General features: G+C 47.6%; 1 protein-coding gene across 9 annotated transcripts in view; it reads right to left on the bottom strand.

Annotated features, from left to right (window-relative positions):
- Positions 1-25,332, bottom strand: part of MPP2 (MAGUK p55 scaffold protein 2) — a 670,534-nt gene that overhangs the window by 272,007 nt on the left and 373,195 nt on the right. For all 9 annotated transcript variants that reach the window (XM_069634347.1, XM_069634350.1, XM_069634348.1 and 6 more), the window contains 2 exons: positions 9,918-10,067; positions 8,209-8,436 (listed from right to left, as the gene is read on the bottom strand). In XM_069634347.1, coding sequence (XP_069490448.1) covers positions 8,209-8,436; positions 9,918-10,067 — 378 coding nt within the window. The remainder of the gene's footprint in view (positions 1-8,208; positions 8,437-9,917; positions 10,068-25,332) is intronic.

Here is a 25,332-nt window from a genome sequence, read left to right as displayed (position 1 = left end):
AATCCCTTCAACTCGGTCTTGCGCTTTTCAAAACCTCTATTTCACCCATGTCCAATTACTGAGTGCCACTGCCGAAAATCTAGCACATTTCAAAGCCTCATTATGGATCTCCTGACAAATGTAGGATAGTCCAAACAGGCTTAGAGCTTTTGACAAGCTAGTTATGTCAAGCAAGCCTCACATGGAACTGCCAGTGCCCTAACCCTATATGCCTTTCAGTTTAAACAGCCTGCTGGGAAAGGCAGCTCAGTGGGTCAATAACCCTGTTGCAGAGATTATTGTGTAACCTGTTAGTTCAAATCCTGTTAATAGGTGAGTTAATGAGTCTGCATCAGAGACATGCATTTAAGATGCAGGTAACATTCAATTGTAACAAAGTTGACTTAACTTTCGATTTCTCAAAAGGACTACTAAATGTTCAGTGATACAGGACACACATATTTCATCCGTGATGCTCTACTTGTAATGGCTCAGAACACACACCTCATCAGGGCTGCAATACCTTTGATTGCTCAGAACACAACTCTTCAGGGCTGCTGTGCTTGTAATGGCTCAGAACACACACCTCATCGGGGCTCCTATACCTGTGATGGCTCAGAACAGACACATCTCATTTGGGCTGCTATACTTGTAATGGCTCAGAAGAGGCACATCACATGAGGACTGCTATATGTATAATGGCTCAGAACAGACATATCTCATCTGGGCTGCTATACTTGTAACGGCTCAGAACACACACCTCATCAGGGCTGCTTTACCAGTGATGGCTCAGAAGTAGAACACGCACATCCCATTAGAACCACTATACTTCTAATGGTTCAGAGTAGACATATCATTTGGGCTTATACACTTGTAATGGCTCAGAAAAAACACATCCCATGAGGACTGCTATACTTGTAACGGTTCAGAGTAGACACATCTCAACTGGGCTGCTATACTTATAACGGCTCAGAACACACACCTCATCATGGCTGATATACATGTAATGGCTCACAACGCAACTCTTCAGGGCTGCTATACTTGTAATGGTTTAGAATACACACCTCATTGAAGCTGCTATACCTGTAATGGCTCAGAACACGCATCTCATATGGGTTCTTGTACTTGTAACGGCATACAGTGCTGGTAAAGCATCTGCATTCAAGCAAGTGCTGCATCTGGTCAGACAAACCTCTAACTATCATTCCCAGCCTAATGGCCAAAAGAAGGTTTGCAGACATCAAAAAAGGAGCACCCAATGGTAAAGCTGAATTAGATTTTTAAATACAAAAGTCATTTTCAGCTTTTTTGGATATTTATTGGTGTTATGTTAAAAGACAAACAGAAAAACAGGAGAGGAAGAGCAACCTTGAACCTAAGCAATACAGAAGAACAAAGGTGTGGTGGGGAGGGGGGCAAAGGGACAGAGAACATAATAGACAATCCAAAACAGGAATTCGAGCAATGAAGAGAGAGCAATGAGTTACATGATAGAGCAACAAAGAAAGTGAGAAGGGAAACAGAATTAATAATAGGCAAAACACACAATAGGAGGGAGGGATAGAAGCAGAGCAAAAGAGACATTTGGAGAGAGTAAAATAAAACACAGATCAACAGCAGGTGGGGAGAGATGGATGTAGAAAAGCAAGACTAGAGAAGAGCAGGCCAATAACATAAGAGACAGTGCAAGACAGATAATCAAAAGGAGTAGCAACCACAACCGAGAAAATGAAAAAACATATAATGCCAGAGTTATATCAACCGATACAGTGAGAAATAGGAGGGAACAAAGCAACAATAGAATGCAGAGATGGGAGAGGCAGAGTGACAGAGAAACAGACTGCAAAATGTGGCATCGCAACACTTAAGGGTGCTAGGCAGAGTGTCAGAATGTGAGAGACAGGGGAATCAAAGTAGCAAAGGGAAGGAAAGATGGAGCTAAAACATGGAGTGGCTGTCAAGCAGGCAGTGCCAGGCAGCCACAGTAGGCCCGAGAGGCTGAGAAGTGATGCTGGTAGAGTGAGGGACTTGATTGATGAATCACCCGATGTAACTCGCTGGCATCTGTAGTAACTCTTTACAGAGTTTGTGCCCAAGTATCATGAAGATGAAGCTGGGTAGTATGCATCTACAAGGTTCTTGAGTGGGGAAAATGTTTTCCACAGGTGCAATAAATTATTTAGAACCACTTTAAAATACAGCTGTGTTGTCACTTAGGCTTTCAAACAAAGTTTAAATTTTACGCACAAATTGGATAGTTGTCAGACACTTTTTAATCTCTTGCTCAGGAGAAAAATCATATTTACTCTCTTAAAATTGGATTTACCCTCTAATTCTAAAAATTGGGAATAAAATACTCTCACTCCAAAAACGTATCTGGAGCGGTGTGTGAAATAGAGTGCATGTGCGGAATAGGTGCTCAGACACTAGAACTGGGGAGCAAGCTCAGCCGAGCCTTTCGTCCAGGTAGGGATGGACATGCATGCCCTCCCTCCTGAGAGAAGCCAACATGTCTGCCAGCAGCTTAATGAAAATCCTGGGAGCCGAAGAAAGCCTGAATGGCAGGACCTTGAATTGGTAATGGTGTTGGCCCACCACGAATCGCATGCACTTCCTATGCTTTCAATGAATCAGCACATGGAAGTAGGTACCCTGAAGGCCTACGGAATCCAACTAGTCCAGCAGATCGAGGGCTTGTAGAATCTGAGCTATAGTTACAATCTTGTACTTGTCCTTGTGTAGGAGCACGTTCAGCAGCCACAGATCTAGAATGGGGCGCAAGACAAGTCATTCTTCAACACCAGAAAATAGAGGGAGTACCACCCCCTCCCTTGTCTGAGCGCAGAACTAGTTTGTGCTTTTTGACAGAAGCTGATGGACCTCTTCCAGTAGAATGGGGTCCAGAGACAAAGGGGTGATCTGAGGACCCTGGTCCGGAGGTGCTGAAGGAATGGAATGCAGTATCCCTGCCGAATTACCTGTGAGGCCCGAGCGTCGGACGTGGTCTTTGACATTCTGGGCTGAACAGAGAAATCCTTCCCCTATGGCAAAGCCTGTCACTGAGGTTTGGCACCCTGGGGTGGGGCAAAGACAGTGGCCATTGCAGCACCCACTAGGTGGACAGCCCTTCCTCATGCGAAACATCTGCTTTGTGCTCTTCCTGAGGTAGACTGACCATGGCCCCTCCGGACAAAGCTGGGACATGGATGGAAAACCCCTGTCACATGATGATATCTGTGCGGAAGGCAATTTCACTGCTAGCCCAAAGACTTAGCAATCACCATAAATGACTGAACCTTCTGGAGGGCATCTTCAGCCTTAGCTCCAAAAAGGTCATGGCCGTCAAATGGCATATCCAACAATCTGTACTGAACATCCGCCACAAAGCCTGACGTTCTTAGACCAAGTGGCAAATGACCACAGTGCTAGTGGCCATGGCCCTTTCCCACACAGCCGAGGACTCCTCGCCCAAGAGTGTGGCCTGTCACCGCCGAGACACCTATGTCTCCATCTAGTCCAGGCCCGAGCTCTTAGGCATGAGGGAGTGGGCCACACAGAGTACCCTGCCGGTCACAACAAAGGCAGAGGGACCCTGCAGTGCCGTAGCCAGAGCCGATGGGATTGTCACCAGCAGCACTTGTGCCGAGGCCAGAGCCGCTGGTGCTTTGGCGAAGATGTTCAACATCTTCTGGTGAAAAGCCTCCCATTCCTCCTGCATGGAGGACTAGGTGGGAAAAGGTACCTATGTCGGACGCTCAGGGGACAGACGAATGTCGGGGGGTGGGACCTTGTCAGATACTTCTTCTTTTTGTCCTTCTCCTTGCGTGGAGCCACCTGCTCGACACAGCATTGTTCCACACCATGCGACCTCGACCGAGACTGTGTAACTTCACCCTTCGACTTGTGGATGAAGGTAAAGATCTTCATCGCCCTCTCCCAGAGGGCTTTTGGATGCATGGACAGGCATGAACCACAATCCTGTGTGTCATGGTCCTCGCCCCAAAAAATACAAATAGATACAATACGGATCCAAGGCCGACATTTTCTGGCCGCAGTCCACGCATGGCTTGAAGCCTGAGGCCTTGGACAGAGTAGGCATGGCTTACTTCAAAATGAAGTATTAAAAAACTTGATGAATGTGTTCCGATCAGCGATCAGAGTGCGCAGAAAAAAAGGAACTGAGATCATGGGGCACAGTGTCGCTATATATATTGGCTCCAACATCAGATCTAAGGCGGGGGGAACATAGAGGCATCGGACGAAGCTGACGCAGAGCCATGCTGCACCCCCTGATGGATGAAAAGTTTCCAGAGAACAGCTGCGTTGGGAGAGGGATATCACAGATGAGGAATCAGTGGGAGGAAGGTGTCCATTAGAATCAAGCAGTAATATCAAACATTGTGCTTCAAAGTCCTGCAAGGGTTATTTCTAAGCAGTCTTCGTGGAGCTTCTACCTTAACTGCAGCAGTATATTTGCTAATCGTGTAACAAAAATACCTTATTGAAGTGGGTCTTCATCCACTTGATTGAAAGGCACTGATACCCTGTTAAAACAAGCATAGGCAAAGTACGCAGTGTTTGCTTGTGCATCAGTATTTGATAGGCATTTGGAAGTCACTGTTATCATCTGCCCGGCACACACACCATTTTCTAGCTGTTGCCATATTATGGTCAGGTAGTACCGCCATGGCAGTGCCTGGAAAACCCTGAGCCTACACACAGGCCGGCACAGTGCGCTTCACCAATGCTTGCTCTTGATGGTATCAGAGATGAAGAGTCAGGCAGAGAATGGCAAGAGGTCTGCTGACTATTTTCAGAATTTTGAAGTTCTGGCACAAGAGGTTTTCTCTCTGTGTTCTAAAGAAAGGAAATGCCCTGCACAGTAGGTCTGTGGGTCATCCTGGTACAGCTACATTAAAGTTCTTCAGAACAGGCTCCTCAGGGATTGGACAAGTCCCCACTAGACACCCCGAAAAGAGCATTAGGTCTGGAATGTGGGGACCAATCAGCAAAGCTGCAGCCATGATTGCAGGTCTGAAGTCGCTGGTTAATCCAAAGCATTCTTATGGGGGACGTATTGAGGAGCAGATAGAATCTTTTCATACCCAAGACTAGGAGGCGCTGGTTCCAAACTCAACCAGAACGCCATGTCCATGAATATTAAGGGAAACAACACATTGTAAGGGAAAGCCAAGGATTGGGGTAGCACTATTTCTTTGATCTCATTATCTGGCTATCTTCAGCTTATTGACCCATCTAAAGCGTCTCACTATCAGGGCCACGTCAAGTCTCATGTGAATATAATCACACTGGCTCAGCCTGCATGAGCTTTATTCCTCTAATGGATAGGCAGAAGAATTGGGGTGTAAACATAAACACCACATCCAGTATCATGTTTGACTATCAGGGGAGGGCCAATTGGACATTAAATATTCACATTTTGAGGACTAGAGCACGCTAATGAGAGATGTTCTGATGGCCAATGGGGGTTACTCTAGAACAGGGGCCTGCAACCTTTGGCTCTCCAGATGTTTTGGACTACAAACTCCCATCATCCCTAACCAGCATAGTCAATAGCCAGATATCATAGGAATTGAAGTCCTAAACATCTGGAGAGCCAAAGGTTGCAGCCCCCTGCTCTAGAAAATATGCCCTTCACTTTCTACCATCCTCCACAGACGCCGGATCTATCCAGTGGGCGGGTTTATAGAATGGGCACTGGTGGAGTGGTGTACAAGCAACCATGCTGAGTGCAGGAGACTAAATGAATTGAGTGAATTCATTCATCTGTTATTACCTGCTTAACACCAGGGACCAGTAAGTGCGGGACTCGGCTGTCTTGTTTCCAAGACAAGCGCGTTGCCCCCTCTTAGCTATCCCCCCAGCCCGATAAATAATCGCAGACGGACCTCCAACCCTGCCGTTGGCCTCGTTCTTCGCTGATGATGGGTCGGCGTCTGCTACCTTGAGCTAGAGCGCTAAATTAGGACAGGGCATCTGCTTTTCCACTGCACAGTGGAGGCTTACAAAGTCCGCTGGGGACCTTTTGCACTTAAGTGCCAGCGGAAGTGTTCGCCCATCAAATACACGCTTCAAATGGAGATGAACACCCACGCCCATGCTTGCCATCCATCCACCGCTGTCTGGATTGGGCCATAAAAGTGTCTCAGGCACCAATGAAAAAGAAGCCCACTGTTGCAAATGGCTATTCATTCTTTTTGTGACACTATTTGAATAGCACCCAAGTGGGAGTTTTTTTGATAAACTGTGATGCAAATTGTACATTATAAAGAATATTTATTCAGCAACACTGGTCACAACTACTAGCCGCAGAGTGAATTAACTCATCAAACTGTCCCGCAATGCCCCAAATAGTGGCCCGTTTGACCAACAAAAACTGGCCCACGTCAGAATTTGCCGTTTTTGTTTTGTCCATGGGGCTATTGCCCTATGTATAGGTCAGTCCCAGTCTCCCCACTATTGCAGTGGTATTCAAACTTGTTTATTCTGAGCCCGTTGGGTAAAAATGTTGTTGCCAAGCCCCCTGCCTCTGTTGAGTAAAACAGATTGTTTCGGACCCCCCACCCTCCAGATCCCATATCTGCTTATATTTTCTATTAAAGGCCGCCACTCTATTCCCTTTAGGAAGAGCCTCTCTGTCCCCTCCATACCCCCGGCCCCTCCAGATATCTTTCTAACCCTCCTAAGGGGGACAGCCACATAGTTTGAAGACCACTGCCCTATTGTTATTGCCCCACCAGCTGTAGTCCATTCCAGGGCCGAGTGTGGCGGGGAGGGGGTGTTCCATGGCAGAGCAGCTCTCACTTCCGGAACTGTTCTGTGCAACTACCGGAAGTTGTCATTTCTGCTTCCTGTTACAACCTGCGGGGGTCATCTGAGCCTCCTCCTGCACAATTCCTAGCTTGTTTCAGCAGGGTTTTCTTCCAATTCTTGAAGTCATTCAAAGAGTATACGAAATATGGAAAATGCACAGAAAGTTGGGGTTCCAGTGGTGGAGGCACTCTACGATGCCCCAAGTGGCCCCCTGAACCTACTTGAAAACGGGCACCGTGGGAAAATGGAAGAGAAAAGAAAGACGCCATTTTTATGTAACACGTTTTTATATAGTGCTTCATGTCTGATTGCTACTGCGTCTAAGCATTATTATTTCCCACTTGACTGACATCGGAGGGATGAAGTGGTGGGTTGACGATGCCGAGATTCAAACCTGTGTCTTGCAGTCTGTACACTGATGCCTGGGACGAGTGCTTAACTTGCTGAGCTATCTTGCTAACTAACACAGATGTTTTACTATCATATCATTTCAATAGTCAATTTAAAAGTGCTTGTGCACGTCCGATTCAAGTGTATGTGCACCCTCATGTGACCAGCCACCTCAGTGTTCTGCTTTGAAATAGGATCATATTAGCTGTTTTCAGGGCCAATACGGTATACAGGCGCCACCCATTCAAGCACCACAAGTTGAACTCCTAATATTGTCTTGCTGTGGGTGTTGCTAGGTCTGGAAAATATCCATGGCTAAGCTAATGTTTGAACTGTCAGGGCTCAGGGCTAGCTATAGTCTTTTGGTTGTAGCCCCTGAGCTTCTATCCAGGGCTACAACCAAAAGACCCGGGGCTATAGCCAGAGGCGTAGACAGTGTAGGGCGTGAGTGGGCAAGGCCCAGCCAAAATCAGTAAATGCCCACTAAGCAGCCGCTGTGTGGGCATTTATAGATGTTAATGTCACAGCGGTGAGCCCACCTACATTAGCTTCAGGCCCCACTTGTTAGACAATCCTGGTTGCGCTTCTGGCTAGAGCCCCCCTAGACCTTCCTAGCGATGCCTCGGCAGAAGGCCCTGTACATGTACATGCTGTTAAAGACACCAGCAGGGGACTCCACATACATGTCATCATTTCCTGACTCAGCACCTCCATGAAAACAAGACCATGGGGGCTACTCCAGGATTGGCGTCTCATTAGAGCTTTACCATTGCTGCAAATCTATGACGCAGGGATTCACAGCAATTGCTTCTGCAGAACCTTCTCCGACCTCCTGCTGCACTTCTGTACAGTTACCACAATCTAGCAGCACTTTCTGGCATTACTGCACCATCATTAAACCAGTCCTCTTTCATGCACACTCCACACAAATGATGTGCATGGCGTGCCTGACCCGGCTACTTCCTTGCAGGCTGAGATCTTTCTACCATTACAGCGTTGACATACCTGCCGCAGCGGGTGAGGCTCCTGGTAGCTGGGTAAGATCTTCAGGACAACACTGCCGCTGGCGTTCTTCAGCATCTCCTGCAGGACCTTGGGGTCATTGCCCACCTCCTTGCCGTTCACCTCCTTGATGACATCTCCAACATGCAGCAGGCCTTGCTGGTCAATCATTCCCCCGTGCAATATCCGGGCGATCACCAGCTCCCCGTTCTCGACCCGGAACGTCACCCCCTGGAGAGAAACAGGCAGAGGACAAATTCATTGGCATGTGGATAACAATATAATGAAAGTCACTAGGGCCTCAGACAATGTCCACACCCAAGATTCCGGGGTGCCCCACTACTCTCAATGACCTTCAGGAAACGGGTCACCTCTCCCTGCATCTTATTGCATTAATATTTTTGGAAGGCCCAACAAATTCTCTTCTGACCTTGAGTCGACAAATATTTTCTTCTGCCTAAGTGTCCTTCACCATTTGTGCCAATCCGTGATCGTACTTCTCACTCATGCGCCAAAAGGCATAGCAACGTAAAGTCAATATCCACTATTCTCAACACATCTCCCCGGGAATGACACTTTCCTCTAATGAATGCTGGTTCCTCCGACTTCAAATCAGTGTCACTCCTTACCAACACGCATACCTTTTAATCGATTCCTTTTGCTGTCAACCTAATGTATTGTTTATGCGTCTTTTTATTAATAAGATCTCTAGAATATTTCAATGATGGCTCCTTCCTCGCCCATTGCGGTCCAGTGTCACTTCCTGCTTTCATCCATAACCTCCTAGCAATGGCACCCACTGTCAACACAATGTAAGGACAGACTTGCAAACATTCAATAGCTTCTTCCTTCCTGATTTCAAGCAATTGAGCCAAACCTGCTCTCCAACCTGTGATCTTCTTAGCCACCAACAAATGTCCCCTATTGTATTGGCTGGCCCATCTATCACACGTGTGATGAATGACCCATCTTGTCAACTCAATATCCAGGAAAAGTCTTTGTTCTTTTGTCATTGTTGACCCCCTCTTTAGCAATTTCAATAGGTCAATCCAGTGTCTCTGCACCCTATTCTAGACATAACTTCCAGGAGACATTGCTCACCAGTCAGTCAACAATGGGTCTTTCTTCCCCCATTGTGTTTCACAGCAGTGCCCTCCACTACCCTCGACGGCAGCCTCCAACCACTGCTCATACTGTGGACATTACTTAAGGGCATAGTTGCCTGTTGTCATAACGACCATCTGGAAATGGCATTATGACTTCGAGCCAATGATTGCTGTCCCTCCCTAACTTCAGACCAGACTCCCCTTGGCCTACCAGATTTGACCTCAAACCAATGTCTGTAAACACAACATAAGATCAATGCCCCCATTCTCAACACGGCATACAACCAGTGTCACCAGATGCTACACGCAGCTCCGGCCAAGTGCCGCATCCCCACCCAACCTTGCAATCAGTAACTGGCATTTAAGTGCATGTCTTGCTTCTGCAAAGCCGAATCTCCTAGCTACCACTCCAACATATCCCCATCGCTGCATCTGCCAATCCTGCTGAGCTGCAATCCCTCCCACACACTGCCCCATTCTCTGTAGCAGAAAGTTAGTTTGCAATGCCCCTGTCTCAGGCTAGCTCTCCCTGTGAGTGTTCCGCTCTGCAGCCAGCGTCTCCATCTGAGGGCACAGCAAATGAACGTATAATGAATCCATACTCACCAAATGTTCACCAGCTGTTTTGCGGATGCCCACCATGCGGACCGCATCTGGGGGCACCGGCTGGTTGTTGAATGCGAAGTCCATCATTGGACTGGGGGGCGGAGTCTCGTAGCTTTTGGAGGCCACAGAGTCATGAGTTTCCAGCAAGGACTGAAAGAGAAGAGACGTTTTGATATGAGTTTGGACTTTGAAAATGTCAACTAGAGCAGAAACAAGAAGGTACCTGCAACATTCCATTCCTTTGCCAGAGTCAGAATGCCCTGCTCCATCACTCCCTTCCCATCCTGCACAGACATGAATCTTTAGGGATGCCCTCTATTCTTCTGTCCCGCACTTTCTGCCCTTTTTAGTTGCATATTCAAGGACATAGCCTAACATCTGCCCCTATCCTCTTTCCCTACTTCCTTTAATCTTTACCTCTCAATTTCAAAGGGATGCCTTGTGCTTAATTCCAAAGCAATTTCTTGCTGCATACTGTCCATCGCCCACACTACATCCAGCTCTCGCTGCCTTAGTACCTTCCTTGTTGAGCTCTTCGCTCACCTACCTCCATCTCTCTAAGGGTGAGTTGCTTCTCCAGGCAGAGATTGGGGGGTAGGTCGCTCTCCTCTGCAGGTGTTTCCCTCTGGAATGGCCTCCCTGCCCCTCTCAGACTTGAGCCGGTCCACCTGAAGTTCGGGAGGTAGCTCAAGACCCTCCTTTACTCCTCCGCCTTCTCTCTCGCTCCCCTGCTAACCTTCCTGTCTGATGCACCGACTGGTTGCTTGATACCCTCAGAGTCTCATTGGGCACCAGACTCCTCTACGACCAGTCCTCCTTGCACTGCCGTCTGGCCTACTGCGCACTTAAGGGCTGTAATCTGTGACCTCTGCAGCCCCCTGACAATTTGCACTTACCCAGAGCCTTACTGGCCCTGTACGCACTCCCCTCCACCCTCTCCCTTGCACTTCCCTCACTCCCTGCCCCTGCACCGCTTTGTCGCACTTGCACAATCTGAATGTCACAAGCCCTGGTAAGATTGTTTGTCTTGTCTTCCCTCCCTTGTCTTGTGGCTCCTAGAAACACTTGTGTACAGGTGCATTATAAAAGCCATATCATGTCATATCTATCCTTCTGCCCCTCTCTTTCTGCCCCTTTTAGTTGCATACTAAAGGACATAGCCTAACATCTGCCACTATTATCTTTCCCTACATGCTTTTGTCAGGGGGAAATTCTCCCGGGGCCGGCTGGGCCGTCCACGGACCTCCGGGCAGGGAGGCCCCAACTCCTCCCGCGTATCCCAAAAATGAGTATGAGGCACACGCAAGAAGCAAGGTGATTCTGCTGTTTATTAAACAAACGGCAGGGATGGGTCAAGGATCGTACGCGTCCGTCCTGACACACTCTCTCAATTCGTGGGGCTCGCAGGCCCTTTTTACTTTAGTATGACGCGCTACTTGCGTCACCTGGGAAAGTTAGCAAAAAAACCTATTGCCACTCTGGATTGGTTCCTCGAGTGGTAGGGTTAGTATAGCATACGTATAGAGAACGCTGTTAGTGGTTGAGGGTCAGTCAGGTGGTATACTTGGGTTGTCCCTTCAATTAGATACATGAAAATTGTTACTTGAAGACCCCTGAGGATTGGCTAATGTTAATGGCGTCAGTGATAAGAGCCCCATGTTCTGATTGGTCCACTCGCGAGCCCCCCAGTCTGGGACCATCGTTGTTCCCAGCTCGCGGTGCACCTGTCATTTGCAACAATGTATAACTATGGGTATGTGCAGACAATGCGAGGATTTGTTCATATGCTGGAGGGCACACTACTCCCACTGCCGCAGATGTCCATTGAGTCGCTTAATTGTTGCTGCCTGTGTCTCAAAACGTGGGATCCAGGCGCCTCCCTCCTCCTGGGCCTGGCATCCTGTCAGGTTCGGCTTGGTCACGTGAGGAGAGACCGTGGTTGAAGCAGAATTCTGCAAATTTAATATTGCATCTTCCACTGTGTGCCTGGCTCAGTTTGCAGGTGTGACCTTGGCTTCGGCTTGTGGCATGCGAGTTTGCAACATTGTGCCCTTGACTGTCTGCTCTTGCCGGGCGCATTCTGCAGGGTCAGCAATTGTACTCTTGCTCGTTCAATGTTCATGGAGGCTCTTGCTTGCGGCCTACTTGGGCCTGGTGCATAGGTGGGGACATTTGATGCACAGCGCTTTAGGTTATGGTATCATATTGTTTTATCCCCAATATCATATCTTCGTTATATTTCTCATTGCAATGCATGGGGTAGGAGAAGCGTCAGCAAGCATTTTAGATGGGTTCGTTGTGCGCCTTGCGTTTCTGCATTTTGAAAAAAGCTATGTGAAAATAATAAAGATGCGCGTCAGTGGGTGTGCCCGTCACCTACGTCATAGCACTGGATATGTTCTTTGTGTGGATTGGTGTGGGAGTGTCCAGTGTGCATGTTTGCACGGGTGTGCTGACCGTTGGCTAGGTCGTCATGGCATCTCTAACGATGTGTTCATTTACTGTTGAATGGTTCAGTCGAGTTCAGCCATGCCGCAGGCGTTGGCATGAGCAGGGCAGGCTGGTGGGCAGGCTGGTGGGCACATCCGTATGTTCCTGTACCAGGGTATTTGGTCGTCTGGTAGATAGGCAAACTCCTCTCGTGGCGGATGTCTGGGCCGCGATCCTCTAGGCCAGGGGCGTGAGGGGATTGGTGGGAGTCTTTTGTTCCATTCTCCCACTTCAGTCCCCCCTCTGGTCGACTTGTCGACCACAAACATATCTTTTTCCTTATCTCCTCTTACTCTCCATATTTTAGTTACTCCTCCCAAATGCCCATAGTGGTTGACATGGTCTTCAAATGACCAATACATATATACACAGGTTCCTCCAGGTGTGCAGTATACCCATTTCCCTATGTAGCTCCTTGGGTTTCTTGGGTTTTCGAGCTTCACAGATGGTGGGTCCAGGTGGTTGGTGATGATCTGTTTGCGCAGTTTTTCTCTCTCTTTTATTATTATGCCTGTGTGCTGGCCATCGTCTGCCGGCATCAAGGGGTGCATACCAACGATTTAGATCATTTCGTCTGTGGTGCGTGCCTTCCGGGCCTTCCAGAATCTTATTATGATCCGTACAGCTCCAGCCAGTATTATGCATCCAACTATAATCTTCAGTCCGTCCGACAGCCAAGATGGCATCCACGACCATAACAGTGAAAACCAGCTGTCATCCGTCTTCACTCCTTTACTTTCATTCATCATTTTGGAGTGCATCTGGGCCAGTTGTGATACTGCTTCTGTCAGTGTATCAGCATCGTTAGCAGGAATGAATGTGCAGCATGATTGTCCTATCTTTGCGCAAACTCCTCCTTCCATTGCTGTAAGGAGATCCAATACATATCTGTTCTGTAGTGCTACCATCCTCACTGCTCGCAGTTCCTCTTTTATTGCGTTGAATCCATTTACTGTAGAATTAATTGTCATCATTAGCTCCCATCGAGTTATCTGGAGCCATTTTGCGTTTGCGTAAGCTTGTAGTCCCGGATGTATTATTGACGAGAAGAACATTGCTGCTCTGCTGAATAGTCTGTGTTCTGGTGGGATTGAAGTGAGTGCTGTTTCCGACATTCCCCATAGGTAATTTCCTGTCAGAGGTTCTCCTTGTCTTTTCTTTCTAATCAGGACATTGTTGTTGTTGTTGTCTTCGTTCTCTGGCCCCTTCTGAGGTTTTACAGATCTCTTCTTCCTCTTGTTTCCTTCATCCATTTTAGGGAAGTTCGCCACGCTCACATGTTTCTGGGGCACCACTAGTGATGGTACATTAACGTGTACCATAGTGCATATACCATTCCACAGAGGGGGCAGTGTGTGGTATGCCTTGTCTCCGCAGGCCCAGTAATGGTCCATTAATACTGCTGTTCCTGCTCCCCCCTCAGGTAACTCCACCACGCTTGCACAGTTGGTGTTGTATCCCACGTCCACTTCTCCTCTATGTTGGTAGCATACCTTAGGTGCAGACAGCGGCAGTATGGTTATTGGGTCTTCATCCTTCTCTATCCACGTTAGCATGGGTACATACTTGACCCAAATCGTCCAACATCTGTCATTGTGTTCATTAATAGTTGTAATATTTTCTCGTGTTACCATGTTGCTGCCAACCACTCCTATGTCCCATTTGTTGTCCATGTACACCTTCCCTGTTATTGTTACCAGTGGTCTTTCCCAACATCCTTGTTTACCAGGAACTTCAGTAGCGTACCAGTCACATGGTAGGTATTGTAGTGTTACTTTCTTTGTTTCTCCCTTTTCAGGACCACTTGTCATGTATCTGAATGCCTCAGCATGCAAACTGCTCTTGTGGTAACTCAAATAAGTCTTGAGGAAGTTGTTTTCGTATGGATATGTGTCTCGTGTTTTCCACACCAGTTTCACCACCGTCCCTTGAAATCTCCCTTTCGTTTGGAACAGTGCCAGGTATATTATACATCGTGCTGTCTTTTCATCTATTTCCGTGGCAACGAATGTTCGAGAAGCGCTCATGGCGTATGGGATCAATGAGCAGACGTAGCAGCTGTCTTCTGTTGTCTGCTTACCTATTTGGGTCATGTGTTGGTACCACATGTTGTTCGAGACGTGTGCTGAATCTGTTATGTAGTTATCAATACCTTTAGTATGTGCTGCGTTTAACTCTATTCTCCTTATGTGGGATCTTGCTAGTACCACCTGACGTGACACCTGTTGCAGCCGTGGGTGGGAGCATATTAGGTTTGGATACAGCCAAAATATTGATAGCATAACTTTTCTGCCATACAGAGGCAGCCAAAAACCCGGTGATCATCAAAATCCCTATCATCCCTATCATCCCTATCATCTTTATTACAGGGGCTAGTCTCACCGGCATTTTGCTCTTACCTTGCTGCAGTCCGGCAGCTTATTCTTGCGACGTTAAAGTTGCCCGCCTGAAAATTCTCAATATGCTTGTTATTAGTGTTAGTTGTTTTCAAGCTCTCCCTATCAAGTAGTCGTTCAGTGCCCAGGCGAAGAGCTGTTCCCACGCCAATCTAAGCGATCTGTCTCTTAGGGCAGGCAAGTGTTGGTGAAGATGGGGCATTGATTGTTCTATGGCCAAGATAAATGCTGTGTAGTAGACACGTACCCTCCTTCCTTTCAGGTAATTTGGTCTTTTTATGTGATAGACAAATTGGTGTGATAGCTCTTCAGGGTAGTTATCGTCTGAGGGTAGCATCTACTCCTGGGCAATGAACTTTGTTAGTTATCTGTTTTCTTAGCAACACAATAATACGCGGTACCTGCATGTGCGAGAAAGAAAAAGGAGAACATTCAAGTGTTTACATGTATATATGTGCAAGACAATGTCCTTCAATTGGGTGGTTACTGTAGTGGGTAGGGGGTCGATGGGCAGAGGGTTTGGGCTCAGCTGGCGGAAGTCTCTTTACTCTTTGATCGTGTGACCATGGGGTGGGCGGTATAGGAATGACCAGTTTCAGTAGTTGTCTCTGGGGAATCTGGGGGGTGGCAGGGTATGGAGACACTTAGGTCGTCAGCTGTGGTAGAAGTCTCTTCCTCCGTGGGTGACGCTGTTGCTGTTCTTCCAATGGCCCTGTCGGTGACGCTAGGGCGGGTCTGGAGTTTGCAGATCTTTACGTCGTGTAGGTGATTCCAAGCATGTTTGTCCTGCAACTTTACTGCTCTCGTAGATACCTCCTCTACCAGGTGGGGGCCAGTGAAGCGCGGGCTGTTCCACTTTCTATTGAAAGTGGGGAGTAGCACGTGATCACCTTTAGCAATTTTGCACAGTTTTTCTTTTTCCAATTCTTTATCCGCGTCTTCTTGTTGATCACTCTTAGACCCGCCCCGCGTGCGCTCGAGCTGTTGAGACACAAACACTACACTAGTAACCAAAGAAGACACATATTGGTACATTTCATCACCAAGAACAGTTGCAGTGTTTCCATAGTCTGTGAATGCCCTTGATGTTGGCGTTAGAGGAAGGCGCATTTGTCGTCCGGTCACCACCTCATGAGGAGTGAGGTGGTGGTCGGAGCCTGGTCTATTCCTCAGCTCAAATAGAGCTAGCGGAAGGCAATACAACCAACTCTTCTTTGTTGTTTGCTGTATCTTTGCAATTGCCTCCTTCAGTAGGCCATTCAGGCGTTCGCATAAACCGTTGGCCTGTGGGTGATATGCACATGCAAATTTATGCTTGATGTTCAGTAAGGATGTGATGTGCTGGAACATTTCATTAGCGAAATGCGGGCCATTATCCGATCGCACACTCCCCACCTGGGGAAAACCTCCCTCACTAGAAATTTAGCTGCTCTAAATGCGTCTGGATGTGAGCAGGGTCCTGCCTCAATCCACCTGGAGAATGGGCATACTACTACAATCATATACCTATTTCCTTGACATACGTTGATCATATCAACATAGTCAATATGGATGTGCAGGAATGGTCCCTCTGGCCGGGGTATAGTACCTTTTATCACTTTCAGCGTGTGACCGGCCGTAAACTGTTGACATGTGAGACAATTGCTGATAAAATTTGTCACATGGGAATTTAACTCGGGACAGAACCAATCTTCCCTAATTCATGCTGCAATAACTTCCTTGCCTGTGTGGGCTGGGTGGTGGAGTTGGCTCAGGGCGTTGTTCAATAGTGCCAATGGCATTACCATCTTTCCAGTGTTACCCTGGCGCCATAGTGCGTCAGTTGGTGACATTGTACATCCTCTTTTTACCCATATTTCTTTTTCTGCCATTGGTGCAGCCGCTTGTAACTCCATTATCTGTGTGGCTGGGAGATGGGTGTACCCTTCTCTTATCAACATCTCTTTAGCTATCCCCCTCCCTCTCCCTCTCTCTGACTCTGGGGGGTTCCATATCTCAGCAAAATATGCAGCATACTTCTCATGTGCGTCTGCTGCTGCATTTCCTTTTGAGATATGATCTTCTCCATTAGTGTGTGCGGTACATTTAACCATAGCTAATTGTTGTGGGTCATTTATTACTTCAATTAGTTCAGCTAATAAGAGAGCATGTTGCACTGGGGTGCCGTCAGCTCTCCTAAACCCTCTTCTCCTCCATTTGGACAATCCTGAGTAGACAGTAGACGTGACATATGCGCTGTCAGAATATATAGTCACTCTTTTGTCAAAGCTTTCCCTTAACGCCAAGATCAGTGCAACCAATTCTGCTGCTTGAGCAGAGTAATGTTGTGGTAATTGTATGCATTTCACCGCCACACACACCGGTTCCTCTGTCATTTTTACCACTGCTGCCCCAGTTCTCCTTATCCCATCACTTTGGTCTATTGTCGATCCATCAATGAACAAGAGCTCTCCTCCATCTAGTGCGTTCTCTTCAACATTTCTAGTACATGAGTACATTTCGGTAGTCTGGGTACAATCATGTGCATTGTCTCCTTCCTCAATTACTTCCGCTATAAACCTTGCAGGATTAACTGTGCTGCATCTAACAATTGATAATTCGGGTCTAGATAAGATGATCTCATAACCTGACGCCCTCTGCGTGGTTAGTGTGGACTTAGGCTTGTTCAATATTGCAAATAGTGCATGTTCCACAAATAGTGTGGTTGGGCACCCCATTGTGATTGATGATGCTTTCTCTACTGCAAAGGCAGCTGCGGTGAGACCTTGTTCGCAAGGGAAATGTCCTAACATCACAGGATCCAAGTGACCACTGTAAAATGCTACTGGTTTGTAACCCATGCTTGTTTTTTGAGCCAACACTGCTTTCATTACTGCTGAGTCGCAGTGTGAAAATATAAAAAATTGTCGTTCATAATCTGGGGTGGCCAGTACCGGAGCAGTTGATATTGCATCTTTCAGTTCATCAAAGGCCTCTTTCATTTCCATTGTCCACCACAATTTTTTCTCCCCTTTGTTAGCTTCTTTTAATGCCTCAAGTAGGGGTCCTATGTATGTGCTGTAATCAAACACCCATGCTCTACAGTAGTTGCACAGTCCCAGGAACTGCTGCAGTTCCCTCACTGTTTGGGGCAACGGCGTTTTTGATATGGCCTGTGCTCTTTGTGGTGCAATCTTTCTTCCGTATTGGGATATGAGCTGACCAATGTATAGTACCTGTTCCTGACAGTACTGTAACTTTTCTTTGTCTACCTTGTAACCTTTTTCAGCCAATATTGTCATCATCTTTAATGAGTCCTCTCTGCATCTTTTTTCGCTTGTGCTGCAAATTATTATGTCATCGAGATACTTCAACACTGTGCTTTCCACTTCAATGTTACCCAAGTCCATCTGTATTACTCTGTTGAAAATTGAGGGTGACTCGCAGTACCCTTGTGGCAATCTGGTGTGTTTCCATTTTGTGTTTCTGTACGTGAAGCTTGTTAGATCCTGTGAGTCTGGGTGCAGGGGTATTGAGAAAAAGGCATTTTTGAGGTCAATCACTGTAAATCGTGATGCCTCTGCTGGAATGCCACACAATATTGTGGCCGGGTTGGCTGCTATGGGGTATTCTGCTTCCACTATGTTGTTCAAGGGCCTGAGGTCCTGGATGAAACGCCAAGACCCTCCTTTAGCTTTGCGCACTGGGTATACAGCTGTGTTACATGGTGATTCTGATGGTACCAATATATGCCATTATTTATAAGGGCTGTTATTGTTTCATATATGCCCTCATCTGCCTCTTTTGATAGTGGGTATTGCTTCACTCTAGGGAGTATTGCACCTTTTTTCAATTTTATTCTTACTCCCCCTATGCTCTTTATGCACCCCACGTCATAGGGACTAGTAGTCCATAATGATGTTGGTACTTTTGCCATATCCTCCTCAAAGAAGGGAACTGGAGTGGATGTGGGTGCTTCAAGTGCCATTGCAATTTTCTGTGCTACTTGTTTGTATGTTACTCTTAGCCAAATGTCTACACTCATCATAAATACCATTTCACCTTCTTCCTTTTCTTCTGAAAAGAGCTCCTCGTCTGACACCTGGGTGAGCCTGCATCCCTCTGCTAGGGCTATCACTGCCCTCCATGCTCTTCCTTCTCTGTCTTGGGCATGTACTGCGATGTAATCAGCAGTTGCTATAATGCTCTCTATGCTCACTGAAATCACCTTTCCTTCTGGTTCATTGGCTGGTGTTTCTGGTCTGAACAAATAGGCTGTTGGCCTCCTCCAGATCTTTCCTTCTATTCCTGGCATCCATGCAAATGCCATGTCTGTTCCGTACTGGAATAGTTCGCCATCTACTGGCTCAGCCCTAATCACTGTCTGTCCACAATATGCTTGCATAATTTGTCGTGCAGTGAGCATGTTTATTCCTGGAGTGGAGCAAATTATGCCGTCCTCCGTAAAGGAGATTGACATATTCAACCTTCTCATTATGTCTCTCCCTAGTATGTTTACTGGTGAGGCCCTAGAATATAAAAGCGGGACGGACATGTCATAATTCCCTATTGATAAGGGAATGTTATCAGTAAAGGCAACCAACCCCCTAGCCCCAGAGAATCCTTGGGTGTTCATGGCTTCACCTGACATCTTAAATTTACCTTCCCTTATGCAAGACCGGGTCGCCCCGTTGTCAACAAGGAATGACAATTTTTTGTCACCTATCGTTACCTCTATGCGTGTTTCCTCCGCACTATTAGGTGTTACCGACAGGATGGGACACACCAAGGCCGTCTGTGGGCTGTCCTATTGTGGGTATAATGATTGACCACTTCCTGTGTAAGGGTTGTGTCCCAGGACCGTCACCCTTCCCAGTTGTGTTTGCTGTAGTTGTGTATTGGTGGAGGTTATGTTATGGTCTTGAATTTGGGCAGGTTGCTGTACTGCCTGCACTTGGGGTTGTTGTGTTATCGCTACCTGTAGTTGTGGCAGTGAATATGTCTGTGGCTGTTGTTGTGTTACTAGTTGTTGCTGCCCATTTCCCGATTGCAATGCCTGCTGTTGCTGGATGCCCTGCTGTTCCTGTGTAGGCCCTTGTTGTCCCCGTTCTCCCCACTATGGTGTGCCTAGTCTCATTCTACATGTGCGTGACATGTGCCCTAGTAATCCACAAATCCAACATACCGGTGGTTCCCTGTTCTGCCATGGAAAGCTCCCTGAATTGTCCTGGTATACTGGTTGCCCGGTGGGGTAGAAATTTCTTAATCCTCCCCCTTGCTGTTGTGTGTTATTGGCAACCCCCAATCTGTCTTTTTCCCCCTAATCGTTACTGTTTTTAAGTCTATTAGATCCGTTCCTCCCTTTTCTTCTTTACCAATCGCTCCCCTTTGTGCTGATGTTGTTGCTACTTCTGTGTCTCTGTATACATACCTCCTTACTTCACTCTCCCCTCTCCTATCTTCTCTTTCCCCTTCATTTTTCTCCGCTATTTCTCTACCAATTTCCTCTCTTTTCTTTTTTAATTCCTCCATTACTTCACTACTCATCTTTTCCAATATCCTTTCATCTTCTTTCTTCCTTTCCCATCTTGCCCTTTCCCGTTCTAATATACTCTCTATCATCCTCCCTTCTTCGTATTTCCTTGTCGTTTCTGATAGTAATCTCCTCTTCCATATTCCCATTGCTTTTTCTTTCTCTTCTTCGTCTCTTTTCCTGTCACGCAGTGCTGCTCTGGATACCCTTTCTGCTACTGCCTTTACCCTTTCTGCTTCTCTCTTTTGCTCCTCAGTTCGTCCCTCATTTTTTCCAACTCATTCTTACCTTCTTTCCTTTCCCGGGCTCTCTCTCTTTCCTCCCTCTCGAGCTGCTTGATCAGTGCATTCTACTCATCCCTTAATTCTGCTAATCGTTCCTCCAAAATCTCTTCCTTTTGTTGTAACAGCTCTTCCCCCTTTCTTTTCCCCTCTTCCCCTTTCATTTCACTCTCCCTGGTATTATCCTCGTCCATTTTCCTTACTACCTCCTTCTCTTCTCCTGTTAATGAACCTCGTAATTTTAATAGTACCTGCGCAGCTACCCACTCATCATGTCCTATTTCCGCGATCTGCTCTTCTCCAGTCCTCCCCTCCCCTGCTGGCATCTTCCTATGAGCTGATCCCGTCGTACTAGTCCGCTCCCCTCCCGTTTGGCCACCTGTAGCGGTGTATGGTGGCGGGCTGTATGCCGGGTTCGAGTACCCCTCAGCCACCCTTAATTGTTCTCTTGCTATTTCTCCTAGTTCTCTTAAAGGATACAACCCCCCTCCCTCCGTTTTCACTACCTTTGCTAGGAGTATATCGTCGCTCTGTTCCTTTTTTATTTCATTTTCGTTTGAGTTGTTACTCTTTTCTCCTCCCTCTTGTCCATTCCCCGTGTTCTGTGTGCCTTCACTCTCTTTTTCCCCATTCTCCCCTTCCTCTTTAATCTCCTTTTCTTCCGTTGTTTCCCCCACAATGAACATTCCGTTTGGTCCTGGTCGGGACCCTTGGAACATCCTCCATAAGTTAAACACCTCCACGTGGTGTGTCAACTTCTTCCCCTTGTATGTGTTATGCAGATGGGTTAATAGTGAATGTTGGGTATATGGGTCGAAACTGCCATTAGGCGGCCATGGTGTCGTCATTTTGTTGTCCGTCCCCTGTGTCCATTCTATGCTGTATTTGATCAGTTTCTCCCTGTGGGGTGACAGTGTTTTACATATGTGCTGTAGCGGGGTAGTGAGGGTGTTCCCCCACCCTCCCGATCCTGTCCCGTATGACATAGTAGCACTTCACTTTTTATCCTTCCCCTATCTAGTAGCGGTTATCTTGCTAACAGTGTACACTATACAATCTTAGATCTTTACCTGGCCCCGTAATTTTGGGGACTTGCGATTGTCCGCTAAGGAAAAATAGTAAAATATAGCATTTGCATTTGTATACTCTTTTCTTTCTTTTCTTCCTTTACCGAACACCTTAACGACCCCCTGCGGCCGAGGCGCACGTAGCCCCCTGCAGCTGCGTGCCCCGTGTGACGTTCTTGTACAGCCGTCCTACTTTCTTATACCCCTCCTCCTCTTTCTTCACTTGCCGTGGTTGGCGTTCTCCGTGCGCATCCACCTCCCTCTTTTCACCCTCCCCAATCTACTCGTTACCGCTTATCTCCGTCTCCACTCCCTTACCGTAATTCTCTTCCCCACCACTCTCCAAAATAAAAAATGCCTTGTGTTCAAGATGTCCTATGAAAGCCCTACTGGTGACGTCACCGATCTCCTCCAAAACTACAGGTAAGTTCTTCACATGTTTTTAAAAGTTCAAAATACGCTTGTAATCTACCCCCGTTAATCCCACAGCTGTCTTCCTGTCACGCCTGGAACAAGGTAATCAACAATATAATCGGACTGCGCACGCTGCGTCGCCTCGCGTGTGATACGCCCCTCGACAGGAGGGCTTAACCAGCCAATTATCTTCCGTATTAGGCAACCAGCTAACTACCGCCTACAGGGAAACGTCATCTATCTATCGAGTTTCCTGCTCGATCAATAGGGATCCTCATCTACTCATTGATCAATAATCACCAAATCGTAGAAAACCGCACACACACACACCCTTACACGTGGTTGCGACCTAGGCCAATCAGTGTCTACGGGCGGCCGCACGTGATGTTTTCGTTCTCCGCCCCCTCCTCTTCCGTAATTTAGCGGACTGCTCTCGCACTTGTCCAGCTACCATTCACTTCACCGTCAACACTAATTTATCAAACCTTCGCCGTGCACATGTGTAACACCTCCCGCCTCCCGTATTCTATTCCTCCCCCCTCCCTCACAATTTCACATTGCTTGTTGGGCGTGGCATACTCACCAAGTTCTCTTGATGCGGGGCCGCTCGACTGCGTGCACCCCTCCAAGCGGCTCGCCACCTCCCCTCGTCTGGACCACGTCTGGACACTCGCCAACCGCGGGCGGGATACTTCTCAACCGGCTCCCGAAGGCCAATATCCGGATTGCGCTGTCCGGTCGTCTCGCAGTTCCGCGATGGTCCTGTAGTCCTCAAAAGGGGGCAGTGGCAGAGGGGGCCGCGCCGCCGGGCCTCCTCGCAACGGGAGCACTCGGAAAAATAAAATAAAAGCAGATCTTAAACAGATCTCAGCAGTGCCTCCAACTTGTCGGGGGGAAATTCTCCCGGGGCCGGCTGGGCCGTCCGCGGACCTCCGGGCAGGGAGGCCCCAACTCCTCCCGCGTATCCCAAAAATGAGTATGAGGCACACGCAAGAAGCAAGGTGATTCTGCTGTTTATTAAACAAACGGCAGGGATGGGTCAAGGATCGTACGCGTCCGTCCTGACACACTCTCTCAATTCGTGGGGCTCGCAGGCCCTTTTTACTTTAGTATGACACGCTACTTGCGTCACCTGTGAAAGTTAGCAAAAAACCTATCGCCACTCTGGATTGGTTCCTCGAGTGGTAGGGTTAGTATAGCATACGTATAGAGAACGCTGTTAGTGGTTGAGGGTCAGTCAGGTGGTATACTTGGGTTGTCCCTTCAATTAGATACATGAAAATTGTTACATGAAGACCCCTGAGGATTGGCTAATGTTAATGGCGTCAGTGATAAGAGCCCCATGTTCTGATTGGTCCACTCGCGAGCCCCCCAGTCTGGGACCATCGTTGTTCCCAGCTCGCGGTGCACCTGTCATTTGCAACAATGTATAACTATGGGTATGTGCAGACAATGCGAGGATTTGTTCATATGCTGGAGGGCAGACTACTCCCACTGCCGCAGATATCCATTGAGTCGCTTAATTGTTGCTGCCTGTGTCTCAAAACGTGGGATCCAGGCGCCTCCCTCCTCCTGGGCCTGGCATCCTGTCAGGTTCGGCTTGGTCACGTGAGGAGAGACCGTGGTTGAAGCAGAATTCTGCACATTTAATGTTGCATCTTCCACTGTGTGCCTGGCTCAGTTTGCAGGTGAGACCTTGGCTTCGGCTTGTGGCATGCGAGTTTGCAACATTGTGCCCTTGACTGTCTGCTCTTGCCGGGCGCATTCTGCAGGGTCAGCAATTGTACTCTTGCTCGTTCAATGTTCATGGAGGCTCTTGCTTGCGGCCTACTTGGGCCTGGTGCATAGGTGGGGACGTTTGATGCACGGCGCTTTAGGTTATGGTATCATATTGTTTTATCCCCAGTATCATATCTTCGTTATATTTCTTATTGCAATGCATGGGGTAGGAGAAGCGTCAGCAAGCATTTTAGATGGGTTCGTTGTGCGCCTTGCGTTTCTGCATTTTGAAAAAAGCTATGTGAAAATAATAAAGATGCGCGTCAGTGGGTGTGCCCGTCACCTACGTCATAGCACTGGATATTTTCTTCGTGTGGATTGGTGTGGGAGTGTCCAGTGTGCATGTTTGCACGGGTGTGCTGACCGTTGGCTAGGTCGTCATGGCATCTCTAACGATGTGTTCATTTACTGTTGAATGGTTCAGTCGAGTTCAGCCATGCCGCAGGCGTCGGCATGAGCAGGGCAGGCTGGTGGGCAGGCTGGTGGGCACATCCGTATGTTCCTGTACCAGGGTATTTGGTTGTCTGGTAGATAGGCAAACTCCTCTCGTGGCAGATGTCTGGGCCGCGATCCTCTAGGCCAGGAGCGTGAGGGGATTGGTGGGAGTCTTTTGTTCCATTCTCCCACTTCACTTTAATCTATCTTTGCCTCTCACTTTCAAAGGGATGCCTTGCACTTAATTCTAAAGCAATTTCTTGCTGCATACTGTGCATGGCTTTGGACCCTTCCTGCCTCTGTCCTTTTCCCCACATTCCCCTTTCACTCCCTCTGCACCAAGCAATTCTCCATCTCTGTTCTGCTGTTTCCCACCCGGGCATGGGAATGAACACAGCATGGAAAAGCCCCTTTATAATTGTCTATATGTCTCCTACCCACAATAGGGCCAGGACCTCAGATTAGCTCACATATGTTCCCACCTGCTGTTCGGTCCAGACTTGCAAATTGTGCTACAAATGCCACAGTCCAGACACAACACCCCTGCTAAGGCCCAAAAGAGGATACATTATTAATGCACACATTCTAGTACACAAGATCTCTGAGTCAAACACAGAGTGAACGAATCACTACTGCCCTCTCTCTCCCCCACATTCCTTCTGCCATTACCACTTCCTCCCTTAATTTATCATATTTCTACTTCGTTTTCTTCTGACATCGCTCCCTGCTATTTTATCCTTACTCTTTCCTGCTTCCTCGTGTCCCCCTTCTTTGTGATGCCCCCTCCCTCCTTCAACTTCATCCCTTTTCACTCAAATCCTATTTATCTAATTCCTATCCCCCTCCCTTGACCTTCTATCCCTTGCCTCTTTCCAGTGAGGTCGAGCTAAGTCTCCATAACTAAGGAAAAATTCTCTCCCTAGTTCATTTCCTACAAGGCTTCTTTCTGGATGACCCAGGGTGAGGGTGCCCAATTCTTTTTCAGCCCACTTGACAAAAGGCTCATCCTTTCCACCTCGGGATATGTATGTGTGTTTCACC

This window comes from Ambystoma mexicanum, chromosome 13 (genome assembly GCF_040938575.1).
Source record: "Ambystoma mexicanum isolate Mex_15411 chromosome 13, UKY_AmexF1_1, whole genome shotgun sequence".
Classification (NCBI taxonomy): domain Eukaryota; kingdom Metazoa; phylum Chordata; class Amphibia; order Caudata; family Ambystomatidae; genus Ambystoma; species Ambystoma mexicanum.
Note: the sequence above shows the minus strand (reverse complement) of the source record. Positions and strands in the feature narration are given on the sequence as shown.